Source organism: Fusarium odoratissimum (assembly GCF_000260195.1).
Source record: "Fusarium odoratissimum NRRL 54006 unplaced genomic scaffold supercont1.11, whole genome shotgun sequence".
NCBI lineage: Eukaryota > Fungi > Ascomycota > Sordariomycetes > Hypocreales > Nectriaceae > Fusarium > Fusarium odoratissimum.
Genome location: NW_022158697.1, coordinates 761,372 through 777,687, shown reverse-complemented (window position 1 = coordinate 777,687; position 16,316 = coordinate 761,372). Strand labels below are relative to the sequence as shown.

Genomic DNA, 16,316 nt, shown 5'->3' with positions numbered 1-16,316 from the left:
ATGCATCGACGTCCTGCGCAGCAGCTTGACGGCACCGACTCGGATCGCAAGTACCGAGGCCGGAGTGATTCTGAACTTGATCGAGCACCGACTATTGCTCCAGCAGATCTCGCAACCCAGAAATCCGAAGGCTTTCAGAAGTTTTACAACTCTGTTGTTTCCCCCACCCATGTTCGGGTCACTGCCGGTGGTCGAATTGTGCCCAACACTCGAGGGCCTCATTCTCCAACATCGAAATGGAGCCGAGAGCGAAGCTCGATCGATGGGCAGAACCAGACTCGTAATATGAATGTTAGTCAGCCTGAGGGCGTTGCTTATCCCGTTTTCCCTCCTAGTTGGGGCCATTTTGCTCCAATGGTCCCTCCACATGTTCCAGGAACTTTACCAGGAATGGAACTTCGACCTGAAGGATACCATTTTATACCTCCCCCTATGGGTTATAACCTGGCTCCCGTTTCATACAATCAGTTTTCTACCTCTGGTCTCCCAATGCAACTCCCGAGTCAAGCTGGTCCTTATGGCAAGCTTCCGGACGCGGGTATGGAACAGGCGCGAAATATTCACCTCTCTCCTGCCGAGCAGTTCGATAACTCCCGCCCATTCTTATACAACGGACAGTGGTGGATCGCGAATGGAGGTGCTCTATACCCTATCAGCATGCCACCTCAGATGAGCTTTGCACCCCCTGCTGTCCCCAGTCCATCAGCTCCTCGCCCCAGTGGTGATTTCAACGTAGCTCCTGCTAGATATGGACGCCCATCGTCGCGACAGCCTGGGCCATTGCCCCTTTGCTTACAGAATGATCCTTCAAGTTCCGCCAGTCCTCCCGTGTCGTCAATTCGTCCGAGCTCAATTACCCAGAAGCAGCTTGAGGTTCTTCGCAGTCAAAAACGTTACCACGAAGACCAACTTCGGTACAACAAGCACCAGATCGATGCTGGAGACATGGAAGAACGGCTTCAGAACATTTGCCGAGAGATTGAGCATTTCGAGCGCATGCTGGCGACTCAGCTCGAGTTCGAGTCCAGGAAATACCCAAAGGTCGGGTCTCCTAGCGGGCCCCCTTCCAACTCATCCAATGACTATGGCAACAGCAACAGTGAATCCGATGGCTCAAACGCAGTCAATCCATTGCATCCCTCAGGCTTCGATAATCAATCGTCAGTCGAAAAGACTGACACACGCCTTGCGGGTGTTCAAAGTCGGCTACCAACCACGGCAGCCACTTCGGCCAAGAACTTCAGCAATGCGTCGAAGAATGACGATGTACAACAGCGTAAGCCATCAAGCCTTCCGATCCATGCTGCTTTGGCACCTGTCTTCCAGCCGCGCTCAGATCTATCAACATCTGCTGTCGCACCTGATGAGGTAGAAGAAGTCGACGAGGGGGCGCAAATCCAGCAATACGAACGCATGTACAAGAACGCTGAGGGCTGGCGAACGTTCTTTAGGAACAAGCTTCATGCTGACAAGAGCATGGGCCCTCCCTATCTCATTGGGAAGCTCAAGCCAGGAGTTCAGCCAGAAAACGCAAGAGACACTGATTATGTGTACGATCGCGAGTTGATGCCGGATGAAGAGCGCGCTCGCTTCACATATTGGGGACGGGCACCTTTTATCTTCGAGAATGGACTCCCTCTGTATGACGGCAAGAATTTCTATCCACCTTGCGTTATCAAGGAGGAACCTATTAGCGCTGGTGAATATGTTCCTCAAAACGCCTCTGGGTCAAATGAGCCAAAAACGTCGCCTATGAAGCCTAATGAGGTTGATCCTTTCCACGCTGTCTCCGAAGCTACCAGGTCTTCTGCACGTTACGGCTTTGATGACGCTACTCGCTCCGAGTCTTTACATCGTACTGACGACTCTCTTCACGCAAGCTCAACCTCTGAGGTGCCTCGATCCGAATCCCACGCTGCTCATTCTGGAAGTCGATACCTGGAATTTCGCCGTGCGATCAATGAGGGTCCACGAAACCCGAGTGAGAAGTTGCGTGCCAGAGTTTCAGACGACTCGGGTGACGAAGAGGGCAATCTTCTCTTCAAAGGGCGCCGAGTTGATCGCGACACGAGGTATGTGAATACCATATTACTCAGTGTGACCGATGCTAACTTCGTAGCAGCAAGTATCCGAAAGACATATGGTCCACGATGCGAAAGAATGGGAAAACGAGCGCGAACGTAGTTGCAGGACAGGTCTCCCCCATGACTGCTCAAGGTGTGCTGCCTCATTACGCCGGGCATGCTACTGCATCCTTAACTCCTGCAGTTACTACCAACTCTCGTGGTAACAGTGCCAGGCTGGGAGACGTGAACGCTTCCCCAACAGCAAACATCACTGTCGGAAGACGTGAAGAGAACAGACCACCCCTTGAACTTCTTGATCAACAATTGCGCGGCGTCAGCCTTCAGGACAAGAGCCACCATGGGTTCTCTACTCGCTGAACAACCTCCCTCTCACATTCTTTCTTGACAACCTTTCCAATTTCTTGGACGCGGGACGATCGATGATGCCGCATCTTCCTTGCTTTCGATCGGCATCAGCCATTGCTCTTATGATTACAATTTGTATTACTTACTGCACAGCTTCTTTCACATGCTACTCATGGTTAAAGCATGGTTTCACAGTCCACCACAGCCGATGGCCTTTGCATTTGGTTGAATCGGTCAACGCTTGATCAAATAAACCGCCTAGCACACAGACGCACAGGCAACATCAGTGTTAGAATACTTAACATGTTAGGGTTTCGAGGGTCATGGACAGACGTCAAAAAGTTTGCCTCAATGTGCAGAATAAGTGGTAGATGGATCATTCTCATCAAGGGCATGGATTATGTTCATAGGACTCTATGTTAGATACGTTTGCTCACAAATATTTGCTAGCCATTAGACTCCTCTTCGCACTGGGTCTGTGAATGAACGCTTCTCAGTAAGGATTCTAAGTACGACTTGTCGGGACAAGTGAACGGTAAAATATGACGAATGAGAAATGATGTTTGATTGCAAAATACTAAAAATAACGCTAAAAGCATGTACCTCACCTTCAAATTTCCAGCCTCATTGGCAACTCGGTGAAAATCTTCTAGGGAGAGCAGGACCCCATGATAGTAGTTGGGTCCTGCCGGGTTTACTCTTCGCTAGACGTATACCCCGAAAACCATGGATCTAAGTGGTTGACGCGGAGATATCCTAGCGGTGGATCAAGTCTACGACTTACCGCGCAGAGGCACCGAAGTGCGACTCAAGTCTACGACAGACAGGCATTGAATTGAATGCGTCTGATGGTTGTGTTAGCATCCTACGAGAGGACAGATGGGTCAGCCACCTGTCCGACATAACATCACGAGGGGACTCGCAAATGTGCATGTGGGGAGAGCAGGTCAAGACTTCGGGATAAACCTCCCATGGAGCATTTCACCAGTTGAGTGAAATGGCCATTGAGAACCCTAAAAATTCTCAATTCATCTACCCTGCTGTAGACCAGGTACCGTGCGGTTAGAAGGAAAGCACGTAGGTATCGTAAAAACGCCGGAGTAAAATGCCCATTTCCTCATCAACTTTTGCCCTTTGAGTTGCTCACATTGATGTCGTGATTATGTGAGTGGTGAAAAAAGAAAAAAGATTCGTCCTCGCCATGGAGGAGGTTTGATCGTGTCGTCTTGAAGGTTTTGGTGGTTTGGTTTCTGTTATTGCTCGACAAAGTTCATCGCTTAAGCAGTGACCTTGTTGTTGGCAGCGAGCTCACGGCCAACCTTGGAGCGGGCCAGGATGTCCTCACGGTCCTTGTCAAGCTTGAGCTTGGTGATGACGACGTTGGAGGGGTGGATGCCCAGGGGGACGGACTGGCCGTTGGCCTTGTCGCGGGTGACACGCTCGACGTGGACAACGTACTTGAGACGGTACACGGAGGTGATCTTGCCCTCACGGCCCTTGTTGGAGCCACGGACAATGGTGACCTCGTCGTCCTTTCGGATGGGGATAGAGCGGACCTGGGCGTTGTTAGGGACGTGAAAATTTAGGTTGACTGTCATAAGGACTCACGTTGTACTTCTCACGGAGCTCCTTGGAGAGGGGAGCGCTCATAATGACACGGCGCTGGTCAGAGGGAGCCTTGAAGTGAGCGGCACGGCTCTTGCGTCGAGAAGACGAAACGACTAATTGAGGTCAGAATAAACACGAAAAGCTATTGTTGCGTATAGAGAAACTCACTGGGGCTGACTTTGACCATTTTGTCGGTGGTTGGCGAGGACGACGCTGGTGAGTTAGTTGAGCGTTGGGCGATGAAGAGCGGATTGACAAAACGAAAGAAAAACTGAAGGAGAAAAAGTTGTGTGGATTTTAGTGAGTTTGTGGGCACGTGACTGAATTACCCTACCTTACTTTGAGCTCGATGGTGGAGTTGGCTGAGTCAGCGATTGCGGGCCGCATTTGCCGCATTGGAGCATTAGAACACCGTTTTTCTTTGCAGGTATCGGCGTCAAGTTGAGGAGATGAGAAGAATCTGCATGATGTCGGATGCTAATGGCACATGCGAGGAATTTGAAGCTTTATAGAAGTAATTTTTGACTAGAAAGAAGTGTTGATCATTGACTTGAATCCGTGTGGCACGGAGTCATAGTCTTCAACGTCATAGACATGTCTAATCCGAAATAACTCTATGGTATGCATATTGTTTTACAAGAGGAGGGTATTGTACATTTAATCCAACACATCTGTCCCATCTATGCAGACATAGGTCTCTGGAATCGTCCATTGTTATCGTATCTGGCTTCTACAATAGTCGTTAGGCTTTCTATCTTCCTTATGTGACTTGAATAACTTACTGAAGAAGGTGTAACTCAATGTCACAGTCTCTATGCCCTTCATGTTCATATCATTGAGCAGATCAGGGTCCAAGTAGAAGAAAACGGGCATGTCCACAGTCTCGCCCGCATTGAGACGCTGCTCCTCGAAGCAGAAACACTGGATCTTACTGAAGTACGGCGCACACTGGGCAGGTGTCACACTGTAGGTAGCAACTCCGATGATATCCTGGTCACTTTTGTTGGTGGCCTTGTAGAAAGCCAGTGCGGTCTCACCGGGGAGAACTCGCACTTCTCGCTGTTGAGGGACGAACTTCCAGGGCAGGACATCGGAGACAGAGGCACTGAAAGTGACTTTGATTCGCTTGGCGTCTCTAACGGGGACGACTCGGCTTGCGAGATCGCCTTCGTCGCCTGATCCTGGACCACCGTGGGCACGTACAGGCTGACCGCCCCAGCCGGTGGTTTGGCAGATCTTCAAGTACATTAGAAAGGATCATGATATTGAGGAGGGAGTGCCTCACCATCTTGTAGAAGGGCACAGAGCCATAAGTGAGAGTTACAAATCCGAGGATTGTACTCAAGACGTAGTACCTGATAATCGTAAGCCACGACCTCTGCAGTCCCATTTTCAATCGTACGCTACGGTCCTGTTCTTCTTGCTATAATGCGCACGAATCTCCTCCATCGTAGGTGTATAAGGCTGTCCCGTGCGGGCGTTATTCGATGCATTGCGGGCAAAGTTGAAGGCATTTCGCTGGAGCTTCGGTCGGGTATTCTGGCAGAAGAAACATGACCATTGTGAAGAAGCCGCTAGGGCTGAACTTCGCGCGAGTCGAGGCGCTACGTTCATGGTCAATTGGGGCCAATTGGTGGTTTTGTTGGTGGTGAGACGTAGCTATTGAGTCGGCTGATGTTTGGGGATTTCTTGCTGACGTCGGGGATCGGGATCTGCAATGCCGATGGTGGGAAGTGAGCTACCCTGTGGAAAAACGCCTATTGATCATGAAGTTTGGCATGTTTGGTAATTGCTTAATTTCGTAAATCGCATTCAATATCTATCTACTGCGGTATTCCTACTGAATTGTCACTCATTTCTATTTATTGGCCTCCAGTGAACAACTTGTCTTTACATCACAGATGAATAACTAGGTGGCTTTTGCAGACAGATATCTTGGTGTAAGTGACATGCGAATAGCTTTCTTAAAAGCTAAAAAGTGAAGATATGTTCCTTCATTTTGTACTATTATCCTTTAATAACTTCTCTAATAACTTCTGCTTTAATAGAACATCACGTCTTGAATGTGTCAACTATGCCGTCTAGCCGTTAACAACCGCTACACTACAACTGTAGTGGAGGTTTGAGTTCAGCTTACTCAACTGGACGGTTAACTACCTACCATAAAAAGACAATTCATCCGCCTGCGGTCCCTGGAACTATTATGTCAAACCGAAGCACGTGCCATTTAGGTAGTATGGGATCTTCCATGATCATCTTTTAGCAGGAAGTTCGGCAGTGTCTGTGGGCCATGAATCCCTGCTGCAATGGCTACGATCATTAGCTCGTTCGTATTTGAGGTTCTAGACACCTGCATCGTTTAGCCCTGTCGGCGCCACCGAACTTACAGTAGTGTAGTGTAGATGCAGCAGGAGGCCTCGATTATGCTTCAGCAGCTGGAAAGCTTCTTTTTTCGGATACCATAGTGATGCTATCATCTCTTATCCTTTGTGGCTTTGACAGTTTAAAGGGAGTATGCATTGAGCGGTTCTATTGGTTGCACTTACGCGGTGGCACATCATAACCACTCAGACATTTAAACGGATCGATCTTATTGAAAGCTTAGTATCAACCAAGACCCACGGCAGTGACTCTCCAGGCGTGAGGTAATAGACGGAAAGGTACTTTAGTAGCTGCTTGTTTCAACTTGACTCCGAATGGAACGGATTGGCCTTAGACCCGCCGACACGAAAGCTGTAAGCAAGGCAAGATGCGAAAAACCTTAAATAAAAGCCAAGCCCAAAACATGTGTAACACCAAAGAATTCGAAATGTTTCTCGCCATTGACTACTTCTATCCTCTATCCTCTCAGGTGATTGACCATGGAGCGAACGGTAGAGGATAGGCACAACAATTCACACTCGGCTCATGAGCTGGAGAGGTTTCATACACCAAAGGAAGAGTTCCAGACTCAACCACATCATGACTACCAGCGAGATGAATCGAATCCCCTCTGCAGGTCAAACTCAACGCCAACGCCAGGCTCGCCACAACAATCCGATAAAGCATTACACCATCGACGACCAAGCAGGGCAATTGCTTTAGAGAAGCTTCGAAATCGTCCAAAGAAGCTACGGAAGGCTCTGGTTGCGAATATCTTAAGATGGTTCGCTTCAGTGCTGTTTGTCGTCGCCATTTACGTGATATTATGGTACTACTCGAAGCTAGATATCATGTCGACAACGACAAAACGAGAATTCAACGCTCTTATTATTGGACTGTCGCTCGGTCTTGGAATGAGCATAACGATATCTCTGGAGGCAATGGCTGTGGAGATCAGATATTGGATTATCAGTCTTCGAGATTGGCCAGATCGAGAGGTAAGTCAAGCTCGGAAATATCGATTGTGAATGGTAACTAATACCTGGTAGACCGAGTTGATATTGAAAGCAAAAGACTTGACCAAGATCATCCAACTCACTTGGGTATCTAAATCACGTTCACTACGGTCATACGCTGTGGCTTTCATAATACTCAACATAGTATCCCAGATTGCTTTAGCGATGCTCGGTCTCGTCTACTCAACAAACACAGCTGACTCGGCTGCAATTCTACACCCTGGCAATGTCACAATACCAGACATGTCCAACATCGTCACAAACAGAGTTCTCGCAGACAAGTCGCAAAACAACTCACAAGCGCTCGGTGCCTTGCGATACACTGCAAACAGGTACACTAAGGTCTCCCAAAGGTTCCATAAGTAAACGCTGACAAAACGTTTAGTTATGGCACTATCGCCCTTGGGCCGGTCTGGGGAGGCATGGACGATATTCCTAAACCTGGAACACTATGGGACAACAACGATCCTTTGGCATTCTGCGGCGGAAAATCTTGCATATACGTCTTCCAGGAATCCGCTTCACGGCCCAAGAAATACGATCTCGTGGTGAGCACCAACAGGAGTGTCGAAGCCACAGGGTATTGCCGCAGCTGGAAAGTCGCAAAAGGAGGCAACGGCAACGAAATCTCCATCACAATCGACGATGACAAAAGAACAGAAGTCAACATCACAGCCATAAACGGCGCCAACCAAACAACATTCATGTTCAACGCCGCTGCACCTCAGGGCCAAACATGGAGTGAAGTAACAGCCTTTGAAGCCTCAAGTTCCCAAGCATGGTTCTACCGCTGCAACGTGAGTGTTGCACCCGTCGTCAACGCCATACGCAAGGAGCACTACATCGGAAACAACGTCACATCGCTCGCCACTTCAGCTATAGCACTGCAAGGATACGGAGCTTCTTCACTTGGTCCTACGAACAGCGATCGACAGTTCCAGAGTTATCCAGCCGAGTCCTCGTATGGACAGCCCCTGAATGGGAGTACGGAAGATATGGGACAGTTGATGTCGACTTTTGCGATTGGTGTGATAGCTGTTACGGCGCAGGCTTCTACTGGTATAGTAGTTCCGGGGATGCAGCCTGAGAATGGTGTTGTGTTGCAGATTACGAAGTGGATGTATGTCCATCTCATCTTGGGATTGAGTTTGGGTGTGCAGTTGTTATTGGGCGTTGGTATTGCGATACTGTCCAACTTACCTTCGAGGTAGTTGCTACAATGCTTAAAAGTGTAATGGCGTTTGCTTTAGATTCTGGGTATATAGGCAAGCGAATAATGATGATATTTGGACCAATCCTTAACTGCCATTGAGCGTGTTATCCACGTATAGACTACCACATCTCGCAACTCTCCAGTGGCCTATCTGCGTTGAGGAGACATCTCATTGTAGCGACACGTCACCTCCATGTAACATAAGGGCTCTATGATAAGGTTGATCGCAAGTCAAGTCACCACGTAGTCATATTGCGTGGAAGGCATGTGAATGTCATGGTTTGAAGGCCTCACCTTTGATGCCTGAAGTGGAGTAGAAACACTTTCGCTTTGCAACAAGTATCATATTACTCTAACTTGCGAGCCTAGTACCCCATGATGTTTGCCAACCCAAGAGTGTGAAAGAAGAAATGATATCGAATTCAGTAATCGTGCAGCATAAACCTGCCTATGCAATCTCATCGCTTTATGCTATATAACTTAACCTCAAGTGCACGCCTGCAAATCAGAAAAAACTACCAATCTTAAAGAACTCCTACCAAATAGACACACAATTCACTTTTATCGATGCTTTCCGTTTGCAAATCTCACCCTGTTACCATTCACAAGCCGTTGACGTGGAGAAGGACTGCTCCCGACCAATCGTTCAAGGATCTGAACCACAAAAACCTGAATCACCAAGATGATCAAGCGTAACAAATGATCAATGAGACTTAGGCTTGGGATCTTGCCTCGGCTGTATGTAGAATCGGTAAACTCGAATGGGAGCTTAGCACCCAAGTGTTCTTGGGCCACTTCGAGTCCGCTGCTGAAACCATCCTCATGGAGACCGTACTTGGTCCACGCGCCGGCATAACTAATACCGCGAGTGTTTTGGATGTGTTTTAGAAGTTTCTGTGCTCGGACGGCGGATGAGGTGTATATAGGTTGCGAGTAATAATAACGTCCCTGCGTTTTTGCTGGCTTTGGCCTTTGAAGCGGGTTCAAAGTAACGAAGACGTCGCCGAATGTGTTTCGAGGAATGTGCTGAAGGATGTTCATGTTGTAAGTGAGTGAAACCTGGTTGATGTTTCCCTTTCGTGAAGACGGCGATGACACTGCAAGATAATTCCAGCTGGCCCAAGCCTTCTTACGGCGAGGCATCATATCGAGATCGGAGTGAAGAACGGCTTCATTTTGTGACGTCTTGAAACTGGACATGATGGAACGTTCTTGCTCACTGGCGGATGACTTGATGATATCGAATGCCTCATCACCATGTGTGGCGAGAATGACGTGGTCGTACAGAGCTGATGAACCATTTTCCAGGTGCAGCCTAACTTGACCGTTGCTCTCAGTCGTAACATGCCTGACTGGTGTCTTGAGAAAAAGATGATTGGGAGGGAATCCTTTCAAGACAGCATCGACATATGATTTAGAGCCGCCCTCTATTGTCAACCACTGAGGGCGAGCTCTTATTGTGTTCAGTAAATGATGATTCCAACTGAGACATGATTAGTATGGGCTTGTACAGTGTCACTAGAAATCCGAACTCACAGGAAGCGCACGAATGTCGCTGCGGGGAACTCAAGTGAGCACTTGTCAGGACTCGTGCTCCATATTGATGCCGCCAGAGGAAGAAGATAATCGTCTCTAAAGGCATTCGAGTAGCCTTCAAGCTCCAAGTATTTCCCAATTGTGATGTCTTTGCAGGTACAGTTTGTCGCTTTGTTTAAAACTTCAATGCTCGATATATCGTCTTCGTCATCGCTCAAGATATCCAAGGCGAATTGGTTGAAACGGAATATGTCGAAAAGCATTCGCCACATTCGCGGTGAGAGTAAATTTCTTCGTTGACAAAATAATGAGGCTGGACTGGAACCGGACCATTCGAAAGCGCCGCGATCTCGAGATAGACTGAATGTTAGGTCTGTTGGTGTAGTCTTGACGTTGATCTTCTCCAAGAACTTGGTAAAGTTGGCTAAGGGAGCTTGGTGAGCTTAGGCGCATAACCGTTGAAGGGGACAAAGACTCACGGTATGTGGCGGCGTTCAAAACATGAAAGCCTGTATCGACCTTTGTCGAAAACTTTCCCTTTTTGAAATCGACAGTGTTTGTATGACCGCCAAACCTGTCGGAGGCTTCGTAGACGTAGACATCATGATACGTCTTGTTCAAGGCCCACAGAGCACCTATTCCAGCAGAGCCGCTGCCGACAATGGCGACCCTTTTCCTGCGGAAGCGATCAGTCGAGGAGCTCATTGTATCGACTGTCGGTGTAGGCAGGCAGACAATAGAGAGGGAAAGGTTTGCTCTGTTCAAGCGGGTGTACAAGACATATCTATCTTGAATAGAGAGCAGAAACAGACTAGAGACAGAGCAAAGAATAGAAGGAAAAGCATGTGACAGAGCCAAGCCCAAAACTCCAGTTCAGGCGATGATCAATTCATGATTGGATAAATAGCGGTATCGGTATTGGTCTCGCAGCCACAGACGGTGTGAGTTGTCGAAGCTGATTTGATGACGAGGCAATGGAATAGATTTTGGGGGGGTTGGACAACGGAAGCAATAGTGGAGGTCACCATGACGAGACAAGGACTTACATGTGCTGTGGCTCCAGCATGCTTTAGCGAGTAGCGGATACAGTATCCGAGATGTACTAATAGATAAGACAGGCAGATTAGAGTTAGTAGCAGTGCCGTAATGCCTTGCTTCTGTTTCTGGCTTCAAAGAGAGACAGTGGCTTTTGGGGATCTACAATATGAGAGTTTGCGGAGGGTGGGAGTCAGCGGGAGATGAATGGTCGAGCTTCTATTTTTGCTGGGGGTTCCGAGAAATGACATCGATGATTATCCCGTCCCAACATTGAGCTTATGACCCACTAACACGGACGGAGCTCGAAACCGAAGTGACTCGCGACTCGACTCGACTCGACTCGGTAGGGACCTTGTAAAGGACCTTGCAAGCTTGGCTGCTGAACTGTCAGCTGGAGCTAGTACAGCTGGCAATGGATCCCAATAATCAATGGCATTATGCGATAGCTCAGGTGGTTCATGCTCCTGTGGCTGCACTGTAACCTCGCGGGATATGCAGCCTGCCACATCTTGATCAATATCCTGGATGTGGCTTGGCTGAAATGCCGTTTCAGGGTTTTTTTCATCAGCAGCCTCAAGATCCGAAAATCTCAACCCAACCTTGAAGAAAACTCTACACCACGCCGAGCCTGGCAGGACGATAGCTGATCCGGACATCATTTTCACATGCATAACATTTAAAACCGCTATTTCATTATGCAATCCTTCAAAGACCTCAAATTATGGTATGTCGAACACTCAACGGGACTGGTAAACGGTAATTCGAGTCACCAATTCTTAAAAGCGCCGCGCAGGATAAACCCGCCTTCGTCTGCCCAGTTTGTTTCAACCCGACGCCATTGACCGAGGTCGTGGCGCTGAGCCGCTTTTTCTTCGCAATCCGGGGTATTCAACTTTCTATGAAGAGAAAAAAAGAAGAAAAAGCCCAAAATTTCGTCGCCAACTCTCAGTGATATACTGCCCCAGATTCAATCGTGCACAGACCACCACATCACGTGCACCATTGCGTGCTGCTTTCATTGGTCACTTGGCCTCTCATACGCAAACGACCAGGCACTCAGTACTCGGCCTGCCAAACTTGGAACGCTGACGAGAACGTCAAACCATCAACCACTCAGATCCAACATCACCCGAATATTGCGCGTTCGACACGAATTCAACTACATCCCCCAACAAATTCTATAATTCGGCGTCCGACTCCTATCACGACCGAAATTAGTCGCATTTGCAATCCCCTCGATCTCCTGTCATTCTCCAGCCTCCTTTCACGATGTCGAACCCTCTCGATACCGATGCTGGCTCTGAGCTCTTCAGCTCATACGAGGCTGAATTCAAGCTCATCCAGGCCGACCTAAACCAAAAGCTGGACCAGATTCCTGAACTAGCTGGTGAGCCTCGAAAGGCCGCTATCAGCCAAGCCGAGCGGGCGCTTGAGGAACTTGATGAGCAGGTAGGTCTATCTGGTGTTCAACATCGCCACCAGTACTCAGGTCCATGCTAACTCTTTCGCCGTTCAGCTCAGCGCAATGCGCCTGGAAAAGCAAAACATTCCCACCAGCTCTCGCACCAAGGTCAATCAGCGCTTCCGAAACTACGAATCAGACACAGATGCTGCTCGTCGCAAGTTGACCACTCTCTCCTCCGATCGGTCAGCACTTTTCGGATCGCGATACACAGACGACCCCGCTGGCTCATCAGACATTCACATGGAGCAGCGACAGCAGTTGCTCTCGGGGACCGACCGTCTTGATCGAAGCACACAGCGATTGAAGGCCAGCCAGGCCCTCGCCAACGAGACCGAAGCCATCGGCGCAGGCACCCTAGCAGACCTCAGCAGGCAGCGAGAAACCATCGAGCACACTCGCGGCATAATGCTCGAGAGTGAGGGCTACGTGGACAGGAGCGTCAAGACACTCAGGGGCATGGCGCGTAGGTAAAGTGGCCCACACAGACGTCATGGCAAATTACGGAAGAGCTGACATTTTTTGAAATTGCAGGATGGCTACAAATCGGATAATCACCATCTCTATTATCACTGTTTTGGTTATTCTTATTATTGCGGTCATCTTCAGCAAGTTCCGATGAGGAATGGCTTTGGTTATTGGAGTTTAGGCAGTCGTTTTCTTGACCCGGCTTGGCTTGGCTTACAATGGATGCGCTATGCTGTTATTGATAATGGGCCTTACGCGTACTTTCGTTTGATGAAGGAGTTTAGCATGCTTAGTGATTTGTAGATGTAGACCGTCTTGTCTTACTACAACAATTTTTGAAATCACAATGGTTAGAGTGTAATTTGGAAATCTTAAGTCTTGAGAGTACAATGTTACTATATCCACTCTCATAATGAGTGTCACTTTTCATATCTGAAGTGAACTTTCTACCAAATTCCAATGCAATAGCAGAATACGATCATTCACCGTCAAACGTAGCTGAATCACTCAGTTTATATATGTTGCTGCATCAGTCATCTGTTTCAGAGCCTTCCCTCAACCTCTTCTTGTTGAAGGTGTTTGAGCTCGAGCCTCGAGCTACGTAACCAAACAATCGCCGAAAAACAGCCGAGGTTAATCCGCATCTTACTACTAGCAGGGCTTTGCTCTAGAAACCTCCAGCCTCTTTTCATTCCTCATCTCTCACAAAACTCTACTGCCTCCACACAACCACAACCAACCTCGCCCTCCTTCATCTCACACCTCTCTCCCTCTCCCTCGCTCACGACCAAACAATCTCCTTCTCTCTTCTCCCTCCCACCCATCGAATCGTGCATCTTCTTGCTACTGTATTTGTATTTAGAGCGTTTTTCTCTCCCCCACAAAGCTCACCACGTGCTGAACGTGGCTTTTCACATCGGCGATGTCTGAATTTCTCGGGTATGCTGGACGTGGTCATTGAAGCCTGCCTACGCCCGCTTACGCAGCCATAGGTCTCGCATTTCCCTCATCTCCAAAAGCGATATTCGGTATGTGACTTGCTCAATCGCGTCAATTGATTGACGTAGCTGACCTTGTGGTAGCTATGTTGGCACTCTACATGAAATCAACTCGGACGAGTCGACAGTATCACTTGAAAATGTGAGGTCATTCGGTACCGAAGGTCGCAAAGGTCGACCTGACGAAGAGATTGCCCCCTCCGACCAAGTCTACGAGTACATTGTATTCCGAGGCAGCGACGTGAAGGATCTACGAATTGAGGATCATCCCAACATCAAGGAGAACAAGCCTCCAGCTGTGCCCGATGATCCGGCCATCGTTGGCGTAAGTCATTTTCTACCCTTTGAACATCCCCCTTCTCCTTCTCCCATATGATGAAATATTTCGGATGTAAAACATTGTCATTGTCGGAAAGCGCAAAAAATAATGTCGAGATTTCCGTTGCCTTCTGATTGGGATTTCACACTCTGTTGTCATTTTTGCTGTTGTGGTTCAAGACACGTAAGCTAACAAGCTACAAGGCTCGAGCTCGCCCTGGAGCCCAAGGGCCTAACCAAAATGCTCCACCAGGAGGACCTGCTGCTTTCGGCCCAGGCCAAGGACCTTACCCGCCCAACAACTTCTACGGAGGCCCACCACCAGGAAACTGGGGTCGTGGTGGTGCTCCAGGACCTGGCCCAGGCCCTAACTTTGGGAACATGCCGTATCCCCCTCCTCCTGGCTGGTTCCCTCCTGGTCAAGGATTTCCGGGCGGCCCTGGTGGACCCAACGGTCCCGGAGGTCCTGGAGGTCCCGGACCCTGGGGCAACTATCCTTTTCCACCAGGCCCTGGCGGTCCCGGTGCTCCTGGCCCTAACGCACCTGTTGAAGCTCCCGCGAACCAACGAGCCACTTCAGGCTCTGGTCCCTCACAAGATGCGAAGCCAGCTCCTATTGGTCCTGGCGCCGATCGAGCCAAGCCAGCCACTCCCAGCGGACAGGCAGCACCCCCCACGGAACCCAAATCGCTGGCTCAAGGTGTGCGACAGCCCTCTCATGCCCCTACACCACCTGTCGAATCGAAACCTTCGGTTGAGGAAGTCAAGCAGACTGCTGCGAGCCTAGCAGCCAATGGCCAAGCAAAGCCTGAGGACATCAGCAAGGCTACTCCTACTGGACCCAGGAATCACCGGGTCAATCCTGTGATTCCTTTGACAGGATCTGCTGCCAAGCCCTTCTCTCTACCAGGCGCAGGAGGTGATGCTGCCAGCAAGGCTCCCGCAGCTACTGCACCGCCCAATGTTCAGGATGCCACCAACGCTGCTAGGGCTGCGGTCGCTGTTGCTATGGCCCAATTGGGCAACAACAGTGGCAACGCTATGGACAACCTGACGAACAAGGTCAACGAGATGCGGGTCAACGCCGTCCGAGGTGGACCAGCCAGCAGAGGTCGAGGCCGTGGTGGACGTCCTACTGCCGCTAAGGTCGCGGTTCCCGACTCTGACTTCGACTTCGCCCAGTCTAATGCCAAATTCAACAAGCAAGATGTTGTCAAAGAGGCTATTGCTGGATCTCCTCTGGAGACGCCAGAAAACCCTGCTGTCGCCGAGCAGCCCGAGATCTCAACTACGACTGACGATGCTGCTGTTGCCTACAACAAGTCGAGATCGTTCTTTGACAACATCTCCAGCGAATCCAGAGAGCGAACCGAAAACGGAGGCCAGAAGCCCGGCGGTCGCGAATGGAGGGGCGAGGAGCAGCGCAAGAACATGGAGACCTTTGGCCAGGGGAGCGTGGATGGTGCTTATCGCAACTACCGTGGTCGGGGTCGTGGTCGTGGTCGGGGCGGTCGTGGCTATGGCCGCGGTGGACGAGGTGGAAACCGTCCTCAGTATCAGACCACACCTGCTCAACAATAATCGGCCGCGACGTCACCGGCCAGTATAATACGAATTGAGACATATCATCCATGTCAAACGGCACCGCGAGGCTGGGCGGTACGCCACAACGTCGACTATGACTACGAACCGATATAGGTTTCATAATTGCTCGTAACATGTATCACAAATTTCCTACTTTTGGGACGATTGCATTTCTGCTGCTTTACACAAGCGAAACACGGTTCCCTACCGTTCTTGGGGCTTGAACGGGTTAAGGGAACGGAGGGTTGGCTCTCTATAAGAACGAGGCTTGGAGTTAGGGTC

The 16,316-nt window shown here is 49.4% G+C and overlaps 7 protein-coding genes across 13 annotated transcripts; 4 read left to right on the top strand and 3 right to left on the bottom strand.

Moving 5' to 3' along the window:
- FOIG_07729 (uncharacterized protein) lies at nt 1-2,444 on the top strand (the record flags this gene model as incomplete). The annotated part of the gene is made up of 2 exons (XM_031207391.1): nt 1-2,072; nt 2,120-2,444. The coding sequence occupies 2 exons, from the start codon at nt 1-3 to the stop codon at nt 2,442-2,444; spliced, it is 2,397 nt and encodes a 798-aa protein (XP_031062924.1).
- Nucleotides 2,445-2,907: 463 nt separating this feature from the next.
- Nucleotides 2,908-4,328, bottom strand: FOIG_07728 (60S ribosomal protein). Its single transcript, XM_031207390.1, has 3 exons — nt 4,209-4,328; nt 4,041-4,153; nt 2,908-3,988 (listed from the first exon to the last, which is right to left on the bottom strand). Exons 1-3 carry the CDS (start codon nt 4,225-4,227, stop codon nt 3,710-3,712), a joined length of 411 nt encoding a protein of 136 aa, XP_031062923.1. The 5' UTR covers nt 4,228-4,328; the 3' UTR covers nt 2,908-3,709.
- Nucleotides 4,329-4,494: 166 nt separating this feature from the next.
- FOIG_07727 (cytochrome c oxidase assembly protein subunit 11) lies at nt 4,495-5,753 on the bottom strand. 3 transcript variants are annotated; one of them, XM_031207387.1, is made up of 4 exons: nt 5,443-5,753; nt 5,326-5,395; nt 4,823-5,276; nt 4,495-4,770 (listed from the first exon to the last, which is right to left on the bottom strand). In XM_031207387.1, the coding sequence occupies exons 1-4, from the start codon at nt 5,652-5,654 to the stop codon at nt 4,721-4,723; spliced, it is 786 nt and encodes a 261-aa protein (XP_031062920.1). In that variant the 5' UTR covers nt 5,655-5,753; the 3' UTR covers nt 4,495-4,720. The 3 variants fall into 3 exon arrangements, with proteins under 3 accessions (XP_031062920.1, XP_031062921.1, XP_031062922.1); XM_031207388.1 differs by having other exon boundaries at nt 5,326-5,753; XM_031207389.1 differs by having other exon boundaries at nt 4,823-5,753.
- Nucleotides 5,754-6,613: 860 nt separating this feature from the next.
- Nucleotides 6,614-8,747, top strand: FOIG_07726 (uncharacterized protein). Its single transcript, XM_031207386.1, has 3 exons — nt 6,614-7,399; nt 7,451-7,749; nt 7,803-8,747. Exons 1-3 carry the CDS (start codon nt 6,902-6,904, stop codon nt 8,626-8,628), a joined length of 1,623 nt encoding a protein of 540 aa, XP_031062919.1. The 5' UTR covers nt 6,614-6,901; the 3' UTR covers nt 8,629-8,747.
- Nucleotides 8,748-8,903: 156 nt separating this feature from the next.
- Nucleotides 8,904-12,096, bottom strand: FOIG_07725 (uncharacterized protein). 3 transcript variants are annotated; one of them, XM_031207385.1, is made up of 4 exons: nt 10,902-12,096; nt 10,646-10,842; nt 10,167-10,590; nt 8,940-10,113 (listed from the first exon to the last, which is right to left on the bottom strand). In XM_031207385.1, the coding sequence occupies exons 3-4, from the start codon at nt 10,436-10,438 to the stop codon at nt 9,192-9,194; spliced, it is 1,194 nt and encodes a 397-aa protein (XP_031062918.1). In that variant the 5' UTR covers nt 10,439-10,590; nt 10,646-10,842; nt 10,902-12,096; the 3' UTR covers nt 8,940-9,191. The 3 variants fall into 3 exon arrangements, with proteins under 3 accessions (XP_031062916.1, XP_031062918.1, XP_031062917.1); XM_031207384.1 differs by having other exon boundaries at nt 11,213-12,096; XM_031207383.1 differs by having other exon boundaries at nt 8,904-10,113; nt 10,646-12,096.
- On the top strand, nt 11,722-13,634 carry FOIG_07724 (vesicle transport through interaction with t-SNAREs 1). Of its 3 annotated transcripts, XM_031207381.1 has the most exons (4): nt 11,735-11,928; nt 11,998-12,653; nt 12,721-13,136; nt 13,201-13,634. In XM_031207381.1, exons 2-4 carry the CDS (start codon nt 12,474-12,476, stop codon nt 13,286-13,288), a joined length of 684 nt encoding a protein of 227 aa, XP_031062914.1. In that variant the 5' UTR covers nt 11,735-11,928; nt 11,998-12,473; the 3' UTR covers nt 13,289-13,634. The 3 variants fall into 3 exon arrangements, with proteins under 3 accessions (XP_031062913.1, XP_031062914.1, XP_031062915.1); XM_031207380.1 differs by having other exon boundaries at nt 11,722-12,653; XM_031207382.1 differs by having other exon boundaries at nt 12,721-13,634.
- Nucleotides 13,635-14,056: 422 nt separating this feature from the next.
- FOIG_07723 (uncharacterized protein) lies at nt 14,057-16,031 on the top strand (the record flags this gene model as incomplete). The annotated part of the gene is made up of 4 exons (XM_031207379.1): nt 14,057-14,073; nt 14,127-14,162; nt 14,217-14,457; nt 14,655-16,031. The coding sequence occupies 4 exons, from the start codon at nt 14,057-14,059 to the stop codon at nt 16,029-16,031; spliced, it is 1,671 nt and encodes a 556-aa protein (XP_031062912.1).
- Nucleotides 16,032-16,316: the final 285 nt, after the last annotated feature.